An 18,918-nucleotide genomic window follows, 5' to 3' on the forward strand; every position below is an offset into this window, starting at 1 on the left:
TCTTTTCTAAAAAGCCCATCAATATTCAACTTCATCCATTGAAAAAAAGAAAAAAAAACAGGGTAGGGAGCTGTTCAAAAACACTTTTCCTACGAATTACACGAATAAATGAATGTTGCAGGGAACGTCTCGACACACGAAATGCAAAGTACACGAACAACAAATACAGAGCAGAAGCCGCCGGTGACACATCCATTCCTGAAAACACCAATTACCGGCGGCGTGGGGAATGTCAGGGCAGTTTACAAGTTCACAGAAGTCACAGAAGAGCGCACGTGCCAGCAACGCAACCAATTATTTAGCCAGGTAGGAAGTAACTAGGTGTGTCCTACGTGGAAGCAACTATTGAATCGGTCGCCACTAAGGGTCAACAAGTTTCCGTGTATATGATAAAAGCATGTCACAGCAAGATGGAGGCATGCAAAGAAGTCAGTAATGATTGACTGTCCAAGAAGGGGAGGGGTGGGAGAACCGCGCAACATCGAAGAAAATGGTGAGTGACCGCGGGGACGGCGCGTTCGCGATAACAAATTTAACCCCCCAAAGGGGGCTGCCAACCGCAGGAGTGGAGGCGTAGTGGGAATGCGGCTACTATTCCACAAAAAAAAGGGGAGACAGACAAGGGTGGGGAGGGGGGGGGGTGACACACACAGCATGGGCTGACCGATGAGGATACAGGGACGCGTCGTTGTATCGTGCAATTGGGCTATTACCGTATTTAGCGCTCATAGCTTGCACTCTAGCGATGCGTCGAGCCTTATTGTGAACCGGATTCATGTTTCTCGGAATCCGGGCTACACGGATGGCTTGTCGTACGTGCAGTGGTATTCGTTCTTTGTGCTCCTGTAAGGGGGGTGTCGAAAAGCCTAACCTTGTCAGCGTGGCCCGTCCGGTCGGTGTTAATTTTATGCGTTCTAACTGGGAGATGTGATGCGCCTCTTGTATCTCTTCCCAGGTGTTATGGATTCCTAGACGCAACAAATTCTTGGTTGATATCTTTGGAGGTAGGCCTAAGGCAGTCTTGTACGCCCGGCGGAGCAAAATGTTAAGCCTTGCTCTTTCACTCGCTTTGAGGGCCAAATATGGTGTGCCATATGCGACCCGGCTAATGAGTACGGCTTGAACAATGCGTAATGTATCAGACTCTTGCATTCCGAATCTTCGATTGTATACACGATGTATTAGGTGAATGAGTTGGGAGAAAGTTAGTTGCAGCGGTGCGATCGTATGGAGACCTGATCCGTTTTTCGGAATCGCGAGACCCAAGATGCGGAGATGGGCAACGTTGGGGACTGGTTTTCCTGCAATTGTGAGCGCCGGATCCGGGATGCTTTGTTTACGATGTTGCGCTGTCTTAGTGCAGAGAGTAAGGAGGGCCGATTTTTCCAAAGCACACTCAAGGCCCCGGGCGCTTAGATACCGCTGTGCTTCTTCGATGGCGCTTTGCATGGCGTCTTGTTGCTCGGCCATGGACCCCGTAGGGGTCCATGAATGAGGTCATCCTCGTAAAGCGCGTGCCTCAGATGTGGGATATTTTCCAATTGAGGGGGAAGGTCCTTCATAGCGATGTTAAACAGAAGCGGAGGATATGACGGAGCCTTGAGGGGTGCCTTTAGGAATGGTCTTGAATGTGGTGGAGCGGAGATATCATATGCCGATGGTTGCAGTACGACCGGAGAGGAAAGCCGCGACGTAGTCGTAGATTCGCTGTCCACAATCAATCGAGGTTAGTCCCTGAAGGATGGCGCGGTTGGAGACGTTGTCGAAAGCCCCTTTGATATCCAGGGTGAGGATGCAACGCTTGTGTGTGCTGGTGAGCCGATCAATTATTTCTTCTTTCAGTTGCAAGAGGATATCTTGGGTAGAAGGATTTGGTCGGAAGCCGTACATTGTGGTCGGAAAATGGCCGTTGTCTTCGATATAAGGAGATAGGCGGTTTTGCACCATATGTTGGAGGAGCTTTCCCACACAAGACGTAAGGGAGATGGGTCGTAGGTTAGTGGTAGCAAGCGGTTTTCCCGGTTTAGGTATTAGAATGATGTCGGCATGCTTCCACTGGGGGGGCAACGTGCCGGCAATCCAATGCTCGTTAATATAGTCTAAGAGAACCTCTAGCGCGGGGACGTCGAGGTTCCGGAGGAACTTATTAGGAATCTTGTCGTTGCCTGGCGCGGTGTTTCTGGTTAAATGGTGAACCGCTGCTTCCATCTCCACAAGCGTGAAGGGGCATTCATTTCAGGATTGGGAGCACCCGTGTACGGTTGGTGGGGAGGCTGGGTCTTGTCGCTGCTATATTGCCAAGGTTTCGTGAGCTCCTCAAGATCTTCTTCTGTGCCGTGGTAATTGTGAATAAGCCGTCTGAGCTGATGTGCCGTGGCCGATCTAGATTCTTTGTTCCCCATAACAGACCGAAGCAGGTGCCATGTGCGTCGAGTACCGAGGGTACCTTGTAACTGCGTGCAGAACTGCGACCAGTTCTGCTGGCTGAGTTGTCTGGCATACGACGCCGCTGCTTGTGTTAGCTGGGCTATGTGAAGACGAAGTTTTCAATTTGTTCTTCGTTTTTTCCAGCGTTTTATAAGCCCTCGCCGGGCTTCCCATAGGTGCAAGAGGTGTGCATCGATTGCGGGGCAGTCTTGGGTCAACGGTAATTCCTTGGTAAAATTTTTAGCTGCCTGCAACATTCTTGCGGTCCATTCTTCAATCAAGTGGATAGAGCTCGTCGGTGTTGCTTCTCGAAATTTTCGCCAATCGGTGAGGCGGGCAGTGCCTATTCGTTGGGGTGGAGCCTTGTGATGGGGTAGCTGTAGCTGCACAATCCGTGAGACACTATTACCCAAGCGAGTGGGGGTATTCGGAGTGTTGATGATGATGATGTTTAGAGTTTAATGGCGCAAGGCCGACTAAGGGCAAAGAGCGCCAAACAAAAGTGATTACATGAAAGTGACATCGAAGTAAAAGAACACTTTAGTAAAAATAAACAAAGTAAAACACAACATAATGAAGATGACTGGTGTAAAGGGCCAGGTTGTCAACATGCATGATAAGAAATGAGATGTAAAAATTTAACGTCGGTGAGAAACTCGAAAACGCGTTGGATTGAAAACAGGGCTTCGTCTCCTAAGAAGTGTGACGGGTGTGGTGGAATATGTCGTGTGTGTAGTTGAGGGAAGTGTTTGCGTCGTGTAGTGTCGAGTGCCTTACATTGTACGAGGATGTGCATCACGGATAGGGCCTCTCCGCACCTACTGCACAGAGGTCTTGGAGACCCAGTGAGAAGGTGCGAGTGTGTTGCATGAGTATGCCCTATCCGTAATCTGGCCAAGGCGACTTCAGTGTATCTATTGCGTGTGTCGGTGGTGTATGGTCCCAAGTGTGGTTTTATTACGTGTAACTTGTTGTCTGTCTGTTCACTCCAGTGTGTTTGCCATGTTTTGCGAAGTTGTTGTCTGATGTGTGGTTTCACGTCAGTGTAGGGTAATGTGGTTATGTCTACTGCATTCGAGAGTGTAGCAGCAGCGGCCATTCGATCCGCTGCTTCGTTCCCGGCTATACCACAGTGGCCAGGGACCCAGCAAAGGACTAGTTCAAATTTGTGGACATACACAGACATAATACCCTTGACTATTAGATTTACAACGTGATTTTTTGAAGACTTTGTTGACGACAACGCCCGCACGACACTGAGGGAGTCTGTATATATAATGGATTGTGGGATGTGACTTTCAAGGATATGATTAACAACAAGAAGTACACCATAAGCCTCTGCCGTAAAGATACTAGTATGACTATTCAGAGTTCTAGTGACACTAAGGCCGGGCCCATGCGCCGCGCAGGACACAGAGGTGGAAGTCTTAGAGGCATCCGTATAAAATTCAGAATAATGATACTTCTCCTGCAAATACAAGAAGTGCTGCTGAATTGCACATGTGGGAGCTCGGTTTTTATCAACATGTGTGAAAGATGTGTCGCATGACACAGGGCGGAGATGCCATGGTGCTATGAAATCTGTTACAGAACTTTGGATGGTGTCTAAAAAGGAGACAGCAAGCTCTGACGCTTCCTCTCTAACTCTGTAAGAGAAGGGCGCAGAGAATGATGGTCGATTTAAAAGGAGTACAGTCATGGATGTATCATAAAAAACTGATTTAAAAGGATGGTGTGGCATGGATGAAATTTTAAAGGCATAAAGGAGGTCTGTGTATGCTCGTTGACGTTGAAGGTTCCATGTGTTGCACTCTACATACAGGCTTTCGACCGGACTAGTTCGGAAGGCGCCACACGCCAAGCGGAGCCCTAGATGAAGGACAGGGTCCAGCATTCTGAGAGATGTTTTAGTGGCTGACCCATAGACAACGCTACCATAGTCCAGTCGTGAACCTATTAGGCTGGTAAAAACACGTAAAAGAAGTTGTTTGTCAGCACCAAAAGAGATGTGCGACAGAACCTTCAAGATATTCATTGTTTTTAAGCATTTATGTTTTAGTTGTTTTATGTGTGTGATGAATGTGAGCTTTTCGTCAAAGATTATACCTAAAAACTTGTGTTCCTTTTTGACAGGAATAGAGGCACCGTGGAGTCGAATGTCTGGATCTGGCCGAATGCCACGCCTCTTAGAAAACAGAACACAAGTGCACTTTCCTGGATTAAATTTAAAACCGTTGCGATCTGCCCAGACGGCTAGCTTGTTCACACCAAGCTGCACTTGGCGCTCGCAGATAGACAAGTTACACGATTTGAAGGACAGTTGAATATCGTCTACATAGATTGAACAGGAGATCGATGGTGGCAGTGCCTTCTGAAGAGAATTCATTTTTACAATAAACAAAGTGCAACTCAAAACACCACCCTGCGGCACGCCGTTTTCCTGCACATGAACCCTAGAGAGTGCAGCTCCAACTCGCACGCGAAACGTTCTTTCAGACAGGTAACTAACAAGCGTATTCATCATGTTACCCGACATGCCAAAGGACTTCAAATCGCTGAGGATGCCGTACCGCCAAGCAGTGTCGTACGCCTTTTCAAGATCAAAGAATACTGTCATACAGTACTGCTTATGCAGGAAAGCATCTTTAATATACGACTCTAACGCAACGAGTTGATCGTTCGTAGATCGCCCCACCCTAAAGCCCGCCTGGCAGCTCTCGAGAAGACCGTTGTACTCTAAGAAGTACACGAGTCTCCTGTTTATCATCTTCTCGAGGAGCTTGCACAGGCAGCTTGTGAGGGCGATGGGCCGGTAGGTAGCGGGAGAGGAAGGGTCCTTTCCTTCCTTCAGGAAAGCCACTACTATGGCCTCCCTCCAAGAGCGAGGAATGTGCCCCGAAAGCCATATGTTGTTGTATAGATGTAGGAGTGTTTCAAGAGTGTCTGGGTGTAGGTGTTGTATCATGGTGTATGTGATTTTGTCTGCACCAGGAGCTGAAGGCTTACATGTGCTCAAAGCAACCTTTAGCTCATGAAGTGAAAAAGGAGAATTGTAAGAAGTGTGCGACTTGTTGTTATCACGCAGGGACTTCTTTTCTACAGATGTTTTGTGTTTCATGAAAGTGTTTGTGTAGTGTGCTGAACTGGACACGTGTTCGAAGTGTTGTGCAAGTGTGTTAGCCTGGTCTTCCAGTGTGTCCCCTGTTGTACTAACCAGGGGCAGGCTGTGTGTCTGTTGTCCTTTTAGTTTTCGTATTCGTGTCCAGACTTTATGTGTGTCAGTGTATGAGTTGATGGAAGTGAGGAAGGTGCGCCAACTCTCCCTTTTCGCCTCACGACGCACTCGTTTTCCAAAAGCCTTTGCCCGTTTAAAAGAAATGAGGTTATCTGACGTGGGGTACCGGCGAAGGACACCCCACGCCTTGTTCTGGGCCTCTCGCGCCCGCCTGCAGTCCTCGTTCCACCAGGGCCTCCTTGGGCTGCGGGACCCACTGGAGGCCTGGGGAATGGACTTTTCGGCGGCGTCGAGGATGTGCGCCGTGACGAGTTGGGCGGCTTCCTCCACGTGTAGGTGCTTTATGGTTGTGTGGTGTAGTTTAGATGTCTCTGTGAATGTACTCCAGTTTGCTTTGGATTCATTAAACCTGTTATGGGAAGATGGACTGCTCGGGCCTATACCTATATACGTTAATGAAGTGGGGAAGTGGTCACTACCATATGGGTCCGTGCCCACACCCCACTCAAGACATGGAAAGAGAACTGCGGAACCAATAGCCAAGTCAAGATGCGAGTATGTATTGTGTCCTAAGTTATGGTATGTAGGCTGTTTTTTGTTGAAAAGGCATGCTCCTGAAGATGTAAGAAACTTCTCTATCAGGCGACCTCGGGCATCCGTTCTAGAGGAGCCCCAAAGAGAGTTGTGTGCGTTAAGGTCGCCTGTTATGATGTATGGCTCGGGCAGCTGGTCGACCAGCGCCTCGAAGTCAGAGCTCAGAAGTGCATCATCAGGACGAATGTAAATGGAGCATACCGTTATCAACCTATTAAAAATTATTGTGCGTATTGCTACAGCCTCGAGGACGGTGTTGAGAGCGACAGGGTGGCATGCTAGGGATTTCCGGGCTATTATGGCTACACCGCCCGAAGAGTGTGTGCAGCCATCCCTGTCCTTTCTGAAGACCATGTACCTATTTAAGAAATTTGTGTGCTTGGAATTCAAATGCGTCTCCTGAAGACACATCACACTTGGCTGATTAGCATGCAGTATTTCGTATACATCGTCAAGATTTTTAAGAAGGCCTCTACAGTTCCATTGAATTATGTTTTCTCTTCCCATTATTTAGTGTTGGAGCTACTGGAGTGTGTGTGTTTGTTTATGTGTCGTCTTTCGGGGCTGTGACTCTCGTCTTTTTTGGCTTGTCGGGAGGCTTTGGCGTCGGGACGCGTTCCTTGCGCTGCGTTGCAGGCAGGAACGGCCCGACATCCATGTCGTCGTCGGATGTCCGAGGGGTGCCCGACGGACCGGGCCCCCCAGACTTGGCCCCCCCTCGGGAGCCCTTCGTTTGAGCCGCCACCGCCGAGGGCGTCCGGGGCGCCAGAGTTGGCACGGGCGGTGCGGTGGCGGTGGGAACCGGTGCGGGGCCCGTGGTGTCCATCACCTCGGTACCCTCCAACGCACTGGAGGATGGGGAGACAGAGGCGGGAGCGGCACCGGTCCCGACGGAAGAGGTTGCCACCACAACCGCTGCTGCCTCAGCAAGCGCCGTGGTGGCGGGTTGGGCTGCCAGAGGCAACCCAGGGGGGGGCGGGGGAGGGACCAGGTCAGACTCGCTGAACTGGGTCCCTGTGGAAACGAGACGCCGCTCCGCCCCCCGGCGAGCTGCGTCGGCGTACCTCCCCAGGGGGAAAGAGGCGAACCTCTTTCGCGCCTCTGGGAAGGTAAGGTTCTCAGTGACTTTCACCTTGATGATCTCCTTCTCCTGTTTGAATTTCTCGCATGTTCTAGAGTAGGCCCCGTGGGGCCCCTGGCAGTTAGCACACATGAGGGTTTGCGATGGGCAGTTGTCTGATGGATGATCATGTTGTGCGCACTTGGCGCATGTTAGTCGACCACGGCAGGCGGTAGTGCCATGCCCAAACCGCTGGCATTTAAAACACCGGCGGGGGTTGGGGATGTATGGCCTGACGGGGCAATGAATGAAACCTGCATGTACTGATTCAGGAACTGTGGAATGGTCAAAAGTCAATATTACATGTTTTGTTAGGATTTCCTTGTTATCTCTACGAATCATGATACGCCTCACTGCTGTCACACCTTGGTCCTTAAGGCCTTCCAACAGATCGGTGTCAGTTTCATTCATTAAATCTGACTCAGAGATCACACCCTGGGAGCTATTAAGGCTGCGGTGGGGTGTGACCCTGATGTCGAGATCTGCGATGCGAGTTTGAGTCAAGAGATTTGTAGCTTGTTGCTTGTTATTCACTTCTACAAGAACTTCTCCTGTTCTGAGTTTTTTGGCTTTGTAGGACTGACCAACAATGCCCTCAAGAAATTTGGAGATCAGGAAGACAGACTTTGTGGCAAGGGGGTTCGACGGATCAACAGATTCGATTACCAAAAACCTAGCATAGTTGTCCGGCTTTCGGAAACTCGTCGTTGGCAACGGAGGAAAGGATACTTCGGTGCGGCCCCTTTTAGGGGGCCGATCTTTGGATTTGGAAAATTTGGAAGCCATATATCATAGTATAAAAGCAGGGAGACGGGGGTACTTTCTCCTTTGACCTTACCCTGGTAGTCAAAGAGGTCCCGGAGCTCCCTGCCTGGTAGACAGGCAGGGAGCCCATCGGCCGGAGCTTGACCAAGGCTCCGACGGCCACCGTTCATGGTTTCTAACCCTCCACCTATAAACACATTGCCACGGTTGGATCCAGCGTATGTTTGGGGGCTCGGGGTCCGCGGTATCGCCAGTACCGTCACCAAGATTGCTCAAGGTGCCCCGTGCGGGGGTATTCGGAGTGTTACACAAGTGCAGATTTTTCATTCTGATTGCGTCATAGAGTTGCTGTGCTTTTTTGTTGTCCCTATGGTAACCCAAGATTGTGTGATGCGCGTTAAAATCGCCAATAATAACCAATCCGTGTCCTTTCGTTCTTTGTTTGACGGTCCTGAAAAGCCGGTTGATTTCGGCTAGAGGTGATGATGGAGGGCTATATATGTTGATGATAAATAGGCTGGCTTGTGTCTTCTTTTTTGGAATGAGCTCTACGAAAACGTAGTCCAAGGTTGTGGGAAGGGTGTGTGCCTCCACTGTCTGGCTTGTCTGTACTAAAGTCGCCGTGCGTGCGTCCGAATTTGTAAGGTACGGGGTGTATCCCCGGAGTGTTATCTGATCTGTGCCAGTTTCCTGGAGAGCGATTACAGTCGGTGAATTTGTGTTCGTAAACAGAGATGGGGAATTTCGCTTGCCGCGGTATGAACGACAATTCAATTGCCAAATCGTCAGTGGTGTTGGGGAAGGCGCTTAGTGTTCACCACTGTGGAATTATTCCCAGTCATCGTCGGGTGGTGTCGTTCCAGGTGGGTCACTGTGGGCAGGGTGCTCGGTATTCCTTCAAACTTTGCGCTTGACTGTTTCGTTAGCTTCCTGCCTTTTTTCAATCACAACAACGCGGCATTCCATCTTTTGGCCAAGATCGTGAATTAATTTTTCAAGCCTTCCAATATCTTGTAGGGTTGGGAACACGGAGGGCTGTTGTGCAGCAGGTGTTGCTTGCACAGCACTTTGCGCTGGCGCCTTCGTGATTGTTTCTATGTGAGAAAGTAGCTCTTCTATTCGTCGTTCTAGCTTCTCAGTACGTTCTGCTTGCGTTTCAAGTTGTTTTCTTAGTTGCGCATTCTCCTGTTCAAGTATTTTGATGCGGGGGTTATCTTGCACAGTGGCTGGCTGTGAACACAATGGGGGGAAGTCATTGGGGCTGATTCTGGAGAGGCGACAATTGCAGACCAGCTTTGTTGTTGCAAAAAAGCGTGGGGTCGTTGGACGTTGACTTGCGCTGTCGTGTGAGGTGGTGGAAGACCTGCTGGCGCCTGGAACTGAAGCTGCCGCTCGTATGTCGGCTTATTCCGAGCAAGACGCTCTCGGGCGTGCAGTGGCGGCGGTGGTGCCCGGAGCTTCTTACGGCATTCTTTGCTAGCCGTAATGTGGGCGAGTCCACACAGCTTACATTTTGCGGTGCACGTATGTTCCGGCGCGGGGTTTCGCTCATGACACTGCACGCACACGGTCACCTCCGGATTAGGGCAGATGTCCCGTCTGTGTCCAATGTCACCACAGAGCGAGCAACATTGAATGGACTGTCTATATGGACGGCAGCGAGTGTACAGCCCATGTGCATGGATGTAGAAAGGGACATGGGGGCTCTCAAATGTCACAACTGCAGAAGTGAACTTGTCTAGCATCCTAGCCTGTAGTATTTTAGGTCCTGGAGAGGCGATGATGTTCGGGAGCTGCTCCGTTGTGGTCCCGTGGTCAAGGCCATGTATGACTCCCAGTACGGTTCCGGGGAAAGGTTTAACGTACGGCTAGACTTCATACGTTGCACTACCCAGCTGTAGCGATGTGACGTCGCTAAGGGCATCGGCGTAGGTATCGTAGGGGGTACAGCCACGATGAGGTTTTGCACAGCTTGCATTTGAATTACCACGTGGGGGTTGAAGGCTTCTTCATGTATTCGGCTGGCTTTTTGAATGCTTGCTGCAAGTTGTCGGTCACTCCAAGCCGCGATTCGGAGTCCGTTTTGCGGGCGGCATATGACTTTATAGTCGGCGTCGGGCAGCGTGGGGACTGGCGCAACTCGATTAAAGTTTTTAGGATTACCGGGAGCCACCTGAATGTTCCTTGAAAAGGCTTGCTGTTTGGCTTTACTTCTCTCGCTCAGCATTTGCTTCCACGGGCCGGGTTGCGTATTCCCAAACCATATCCCGTAGGGGCCCAGGCCAACCACACCCCATAAGTAGGGGCGCAGCCAAAGAGGTTAAAAAAATTGCAATTTTTTAACCTCCTTGAATGCAGCACCGTGACGTCTCTACCTATATGTGCGCGACTTCATGCGAGGTGGATTTTTTCTTTTTTCCCCCTCCACTTGTTTCGACTGCTTGGCAGGCGGCCAATGGTTTCGCTCCGTGGGCGGGGCTGGACTGCGGCGCTGGGGAAGCTGACGCACATGTGGTAGCAGTTAACCTTTCGTACCTGAGCCCCTGATCTCTCCGCGCTCTTCTTGCGCACCTGCAAGTTGACGCTGAGCTCCGATCGTGTTCCTAAATAAGCGCTCGACTCGGTGCTCGAAATGCGCGCGTGCGGATGGACGCTTTCACGCGCATGTGGCAATTATACACGGTCCGGAAAGCAAATACCCTCATTGAAAGCTCATTCTACAGCACACAGAAGGGTATACAATTGAGTTGGGTGCTCTTTCACTATATACACACCTCAAAACACGATTCGGTGCTGCAGGTAAGGATTACAAGAAAGGCAGCCAATTACCCATGACTACATATACAAACGATCCTACTCTTGCGAAATATTACAGCTGCTTGAGCTGCTACATTTTGGCACTTTCATAAGCACTATTACATTGAATTTCGTTACCATTACCTTCATTGCATTATTCTTTATCAGGAGCAGTGCCACTAAGCAAAACATTGACATTTTGTTAACAGCAATAGAAGGTGTGAATCATTCTTGCAAGGGTGATACATTGATAAGAAAGACACCAGCTCAAACGTACACGTTTTACACTCGGTCATGAATTCTGCATAATTTGCACTGCTGGTCATAACAATTTAGGGAAACAATATCGAAAATATATACCAACCAAGGGCTAAGTAATAGTTGGATTGTACAGCAACTGAAGTACTCGAGAAGTTTGATATACAGTGTGTTGCGACGATAATTGGAACACTTTAAAAATTTTTCCTGAGCGATCCGCCGCTCTGTTCACGCTTAAACTTCACACAATGGTCGTATTTTGTGGTCTATTTTGTTTGACACCGGGAACAACAACGGTACTTACCTGTTTATTCAGAAAATAAATAAAAACGATTTTCGCCTATGGGTAAATGGCGGCGATTTGGACGTGCGAGCCCGAAAACCGGGTTTTCTGATCGTCTAATAGCTCATTTCTAGGTGCATTTTCTGATCCTCTGCTGCACCATTTGGCTCCGTACGTGAATCTCAAACATGCGTTTCACTGTGCAGGTGGTTCCGTTGTTGCAACATCAACTTGCGCTGGCTTGCACGTCCAAATCAGCGGCCATTTTCCCATAGGCGAAAATCGTTTTTATTTATTTTCAGAATAAACAGGTAAGTGCCGTTGTTGTTCCCGGTCTCAAACAAAATAGACCACAAAATGCGACCTTTGTGTGAAGTTTGAGGGCGAACAGAGCGGCGGATCGCTCAGGAAAATTTTTTGAAGTATTCCAATTATCGTCGCAACACCCTGTATGTCTTCTGTATAGGGCTATTTACCACAGTCTCTTCACTGAAGCCACCAGGCCAAGTTTGATATCAGTAATCATGCGCGCTACCACTCACGCTGTTGCCAATGTCGATTAGTTATTTTTAACAATTTGTGCTTTATGCACAGAGATTTTGCTGTATAAGATACGTTATTTATAAATAGACAGCTCCAGCAGGATCCGAATGGCGCTGACGCACCCCCTGTAATCGGGAAGGCACACCAAATCGTTACCACTTAATTTGGCTCGGTCCATTATTCGACCGTAATCGCCACCATCTTTTAACTATAGTTCCCGCCCCTGCGACTGAACAGGAATATGTTAGTCGGGTCCGTGACGATCCCACCGCACTAGAAGCAATTACCGAGTACGCCCTTGAAAACAGACTCTACAAATTGGTGTAGCAGCCTGGCCGACTTCCCCGTTTGGTATACAATGTGAACTGTCTGCAGCGTGCACTGTTTTCAGTGTGAAGCGCATTGTCCACAGTGTGAACTGCACATTTAAGTGTGAACTGTGCGTTTTGCAGCCACTGACTGACTTTAATGTGTTCGTTTTGCGATTAGGACCCCAAGACTGCCACTGTGTTCATTGTGCGAGTTGTGACCTTCCCCTTTTCTCCTCATCCTTGCTCCCCCAGGGCCCCATGGCCTCTCAATTAATGTAGTGTTACACTCACTCAGATACGTATATTGTTTTCGCTGGGACTAATGAGTAGTTGCCGGTGAGCTTGAAGTCACAGTAGTCGCAGCAAAGATAAAACACAGTAAAAAAGTTATCTCCTTCGCGCACCATTTTTGCGATAGTGATCTCGGATTCCAAGTAGCGGCAAAAAATTGTGAACTTAAGAGATCCACTGATGGGTATAGATGAGCAGTTTGCGTCTGTTTCTTGCGACGCATTTTTAGCTACCACACACATATATATATATATATATATATATATATATATATATATATATATATATATATATATATATATATATATATATATATATATATATATATATATATATATATATATATAGATATATATATATATATATATATATATATTTCTGTAGTGTCTGGCCTTTTAATTCGAAAGCATTGTGTCACAGCTCGTGCCTCAACTGTAAGCCGCACACACGCAAAAAAGTATACAAATGTATAAACAAGAAATAGCAGGAATAAAAATATAAATAGTACAACACAAGTTGCCCGCGGAGCGAAACCATCGTCCGCCCGCAAAGCAGCCGAAACGAGGGGAGGGGGAAAAAAGAAAAAAATCCACCTCGCATGGAGTCGCGCACATATAGGTAGAGACGTCTCGGTGCTGCGTCCAAGGAGGTTATAAAATTGCAATTTTTTAATCTCATTGGCTGCGCCCCTGCTTAGGGGGTGTGGTCGGCCTGGGCCCCTACGGGATATGGTTTGGAAATACGCGGCCGGGTTGGGATAACGTACGGCCGCTTAGCTCATCGAATTCCATTATGTTATCGTTGGGATTTGGCTCCATCGCTGCTGGAGAATGACCACTCATCGAAAGCTCCGGCGTAGCAGCTGCAGCCACAGCCACGGTGCCGAAGTTAGTCCTGGGATCTGAAGGAGTGGCGGTGCGATCTTCAAGTGCCGTTTGTGGATGAATGGTCGGTCCGAGAGCGTTGAAACTTGTGTCAATCGATCGGTCTTGATGTTAGGCAGCCGACTGTATTAATTGCAGTAGCGGTATCACACGGAAAACGCAAACTCTGACCTTCAAGGTGGGAGCCCATGTGCTCCGCGCCTTGCCTGCTCGTTCTTCTTCCTCCCTTCGTGACTGGAAATTGACTGGTTAGGAGAAAAGGTTGGAGAAGCCAGAGTTAATTTTGGACGGCTAGTGCAAGCGTTAACACACGCACACACGCAAAAAAGCGAAAAAAAGGAAGGAAGGAAGGAAGAATGGGATTGAGTCAAGAGAGGGGGGGGGTTTAGTGGGAGGGGCGCGCGAACGGCAGGGGGGTAATGCGGGGAGGAAAAAGGTTCGAAGAACGCCCCAAACAGCACGTGGCTTCTCACAAAGTGGCGGAAACGTTTTCCTGCGTAAAACGTGACAACCGTCCACGAGGCTGACGCAGAAAGGCAAGGTCGTGCAATGCAAGGACAATACGCTAGATCACATAAATACCGAAAAATAGGTAGACATGAGGCTAAATAGCACATACAAAAAGGCCGATATACAGTGCCACATGAAGTTCCCGAAGATCATACATGAAAGATCATATTCCCAATAGCAATTGTTCAGTGCAAAGGGACACAGAATATTAATAAAGAAATAAAGCATGGGCTACATCGAAGAACATTGATGAAAGATCATATTCCCAATAGCAATTGTTCAGTGCAAAAGGACACAAAATAATAATATTAAAAAAATAAAGCAAGGGGTACAATGGTGAAACCTATGTACATTCGTGCCAATGCAGTACGGCAACAATACGCAAGCAGTACACTGGCACAGTGCAAAGTACATTGCGTACAGAGTACACAATAAAAAGATTTAAAAACGAGAGAAAAGAAGTAAAAACGCTTCTCTTTCAGAACGAAGTTTCTCAGTTGCTCGCTGCATCAGCCTTCTGCGGTACTTGATTGGGCAAGCAAGACAATCGACCTGTGTGTTCATGTATGCCGCTCAAGACAGTGTTAAACTTGTATATAAGGTACATTCATGGGCTTCACGGTCATAATGCGTGGAAGGGGTGAATACATACACACACACACACACACACACACACACACACACACACACACACACACACACACACACACACACACACACACACACACACACACACACACACACACACACACACACACACACACACACACACACACACACACACACACACACACACACACACACACACACACACACACACATATATATATATATATATATAATTTTTGAGTTTTTTTAAAGAGTGCTCGACGTCAGACAAGGGCCCATACCTAGACTCATTCGCCGGGTATGAAAACAGCATTCCTCTGACGTAGGTTGTAAGGGTGGGTGCCACAGTGCTGTTGGCGCTTTATTTGTAAGCGCGCCAGCTGACGGGCCTTTTCCAGTCGTTCCGTAAACTCATTTAGTTGCATGTTGTCCTTTCCGGTGTCATTAGGCGGCATTGGGTGCCACATAGTGGTCATGAGTCGGACATATACAGGAAAGAACGGCGTCATCCGGGTCGTGTCTTGTTTAGCCCTGTTGTAAGCGAATGTGACATATGGCAATACGGCGTACCAGGTCTTGTGCTCGGCGTTCGTGTGCATACTCAGCATATCCGCCATTGCCTTGTTGAGACGTTCGGGCAACCCCTTTGTGTGCGAGTGATACGCTGTTGAGGTTCGATGTGAAGTACCGCTGATTTGCACCACTGCGTCAACAAGCCCAGCAGTAAACGCTTTACCTCTATCCGCCATAACAATGGCTGGGGCACTGTTGCGGATAACGATGTTGGTAATGAAAAGCTCAGCAACCTGAAGGCAGTTCCTCATTGAGGAACTTTTGTTTGTTCGTACCGAATCAGGTAGTCGGTGGCGACTATATTCCACTTGTTTCCAAAGACGACGGAAATGGTCCCAACAGGTCCATTGCGACCTGTTCAAACGGCTTCTCGGGGTTTTGGGCAGGTTCTGTAGGCCCGCCGGCCGGAGTAGTGGCGCGTTCCGTTGTTGGTATTTAGGGCACGTGCGCAGGTAATGCCGCATGGCCGCAGAAAGCTTTATCCAGTAGTCTGAGTGCTGGATCCTACTTTGACTACGGGGGAAGCCGATGTGACATGCAGTCGGCTCATCGTGGCAAGCCTGCAGAACCTCGTTACGAAGTACTGCGGGAACAACAAGCCGGTAGCTTCGGCGAGACGGAGAAAAGTTCGCTTTATAGGGGATACCACCGCGGAGAGAGGAGAATGACAGCGCTCTCGAAAACGCCCGCGGGACAGTGGGCGAACGTTCCTCAAATAAATCAATCAGCGGCCGCAGCTCGGCGTCCACCCGTTGCTGCTCCGACATGGAGGATGCGTCAAGCACGCCAAGAAAAGCATCGTCATCTGTGTAGTCATACGCCACGCAGGAAAGCTCATGCTCGCGTTAGACGATCGGCGTCGGCATGCCCTTGGCGGCACTTTTAAACGACATTGACGTCGAATTCTTCAAGTCGAAGGCTCCACCATGCTAATCGTCCAGACGGGTCTTTGATGCACATCAACCAGCACAGTGAGTGATTGTCGCTTACCACTGCAAATAGACGGCCATACATGTATCGTCGGTGTTTAAGGACTGTCTAAATCACGGCGAGGCAGTCCTTTTTGGAGGCTTCCGAAGCGGACAACGTTAGGGTGGCGTACGCTATCACCCTTTCTGTACCGTCTTGCCATTGAAGAACAACCGCTCGGAGTCCAATGTTACTGGCGTCGGTGTTAAGCGTGGTGGCGACGTTTTCGTTGAAATGGGTCACGGCCGGTGGTGTTTGCAACCCTCACCGCAGTGCATCGAACGCCCTCTGTTGCTCGTTATTCCAAGGGAACGTGATACCAGCCCGGTAACATCGATCAGCGGAGCTGCAATGCGGGCGAAGTTATATATACATCGTCGACAATACGAGCATAGCCCCAAAACAATGCCTCGCGGCTTTCTTCTTGCTCGGCGAGAGGAACTTGGAGACGCTTCAGTCTTAGCAGGAGTTCTTCGTCGGGAGGCGAGGAGCGGAGTTCCTCGCCTTGCGAAGAAAATTCCCCACAAATCTAAGGGATGTAATAACATCAGCGTAACCAAATGAAATCAAACAAACTCCCCACCGACGCGTTAGCTTGAAAGTTGCCCACAACATGAAGGTGGCGCTTATAAACTCACCTTTGTGCCTCTCCCAGCGTTCGTGAAGCCAGAAACCTTTGAGTCACCACTTGGTCCAAACCAACTCTGTACATGGCAAACGTCAGAGATCCTAGGAATGCCGACCAGATGTTCTCGTCGTTCGTTAGGTCAAATTTTATGCTTTACAGGGAACAAATAAATCGGCGTTATTCGTTATAAACTACATCGCAATACATTCCATCTACCAGCATGCTGCCTTAACGTATAGTGAAGCGAAGCACATGCTTCTGCAAATATTTTAAATGCACAGTTTGATTAGTACCAGGAACAAGCTACCGCGTGGAAATCTACGCAAATACTGTTTAAGAGAACTTAAATGTGCTGTAACAAATGGCAATTCGTGTTTGGCGTCGAAAGTAAAACAAGGTGACGAGGTAATGACACAGTACTGTATACATAGAAAGGATGGTGCGTTAAATGCCACGTTTGTCGACAACCTCCAGGTTGTGGAAGATAAAGAAAATGTGCACGTTTTTTTTTACTCAGCCGCACAACGAACAAAATGTAATGTCGGAGATAAAAGTTTTCATTCCACGCCAGCAGCGACAAAAGGTATTGCAGCGCTACCATGTGAGAAGAGCGTCTGCTACCGAGACACAGCAGTGGGCTCTATTTTTACGACGACCGGCTCTATGGATAGCGACCTGTCCTTGGTCGCCGATTGCGCGTGCAGACTTTGTTCTGGCTCGATTGTTTTTTTTAACTCGTTCGGAAGCCACTCAAGCGGCCTGCACTGCTTCTGTTCCCCAATTATCAAGCGTCGCCCGCTATTTGTCTGGCCTGCCGTCGATGTTAATTCGTATGTTTCTGACTCTGTAGCACTATTTGCCGATTCACGGTGTGAGAAGAAACACCTTTAGACGGCCCTACGACGTGCTTAGGGAATAGCTTTCCAAGGCCGGAAACGTTAGTTGTCGAGGTTGGCGAAATAAGCCACCGGGCCGGCGTTCACAGAACGCCCACCCGAATATCATTCGCGAAAAGAGTCCACGAGGGCTAACACTTCTCTAATGCGACCAACAGCGTTCCACGTGTTTCAGATTTTGTGTAGACCAAAAAAGTGTTTAGTTCCTGTCCAACTTAAGAGCAACGATGATCACTAGAGATCTGCTGCGTAATGTTACGGTCTTCCTAGCAGCAAATTTTAATCTACTTTGAGTCCGGAAGTTTTCCGGCAAAAAAAAAAAAAAACAGTCATTTTCTTTCACCATACTCCCTTGGTAGATTACCAGGTATTGACAGCCGACAGTTATTATATAACGTTTACTACTCAGTGCGAACAAAATATATACAGAAGTAAATAAAACTATGCGTAATCATAGCGTCGTGTTAGCGGCTAATTCCCGTATAATTTGTTTCGGAATACTTTCGATAACCGAAGACTTAGGTTTCTGTACCAAGTGTATTTGGTGAGGACGTTCTGAAAACATTTAGGGTGTGAAAAGAAGTCGAACAGAGTGATGCAGGGTCCCTCCAAGGAATGGCATTCAATTAATTGGAAATGTGTAGGCCCGTACCAGGATGCGTTTTCCAGAGAAATCTGTGCGGAGGGTACTGCAGTGAGTGTTTTCAGCGAGAAGACGGGAGTATCTCCCCGTGCCGTCGCGAAATCGAAGCCCGAGGGTCTGTGCGAGCCTTGTGTGTGTCAAAAAAAATAACTCGCGTCGTGAAGATTTCAAGCTCGGGAACCGTCGAGCATGACAACTTAAAATTTCATGGCGTCCTTCTTACAGTGAACAGCATGCACGCCAAGAGTGAGATCCCAACACTGAAACGCGTGAAACGTGTGCTGTCAACTAAGACACGGCTTGCCGTGCTCCGCGAAAACGACCTTTGTGCAGGTCAATGAAGGGCATCGGCTTCACGTTTGATAATAGAAAATAGAATCTTGTGCTGGTCGAGCGCACGGACCTCCTTGCCTCGTGCCGCAGCTTCCTGCAGGCGACCGAAAAGTTCCAAGACCAGGGAGGTAGGAATCATTATTTGCATATTTTCTTGCACAGCATCTTTATAGTGCCTTCATATAAAGTTTAATGTTAGCATTGCAACATCATAATCGTAATAAAGAATAATATCGCATCTTAATTGAAA

At 48.5% G+C, this 18,918-nt stretch overlaps 1 protein-coding gene across 1 annotated transcript in view; it reads right to left on the reverse strand.

Moving 5' to 3' along the window:
* The window catches only part of LOC144151808 (sodium-coupled monocarboxylate transporter 2-like), an 89,278-nt gene that overhangs the window by 52,600 nt on the left and 17,760 nt on the right, over positions 1 to 18,918 (reverse strand). Inside the window, exon 6 of the mRNA XM_077682942.1 lies at positions 16,807 to 16,947. Within this exon, the coding sequence (XP_077539068.1) occupies positions 16,807 to 16,947 (141 nt within the window). The remainder of the gene's footprint in view (positions 1 to 16,806; positions 16,948 to 18,918) is intronic.

This window comes from Haemaphysalis longicornis, unplaced genomic scaffold, assembly GCF_048455015.1.
Source record: "Haemaphysalis longicornis isolate Haplotype H1 unplaced genomic scaffold, Haemaphysalis longicornis Haplotype H1 scaffold_9, whole genome shotgun sequence".
Lineage (NCBI taxonomy): Eukaryota > Metazoa > Arthropoda > Arachnida > Ixodida > Ixodidae > Haemaphysalis > Haemaphysalis longicornis.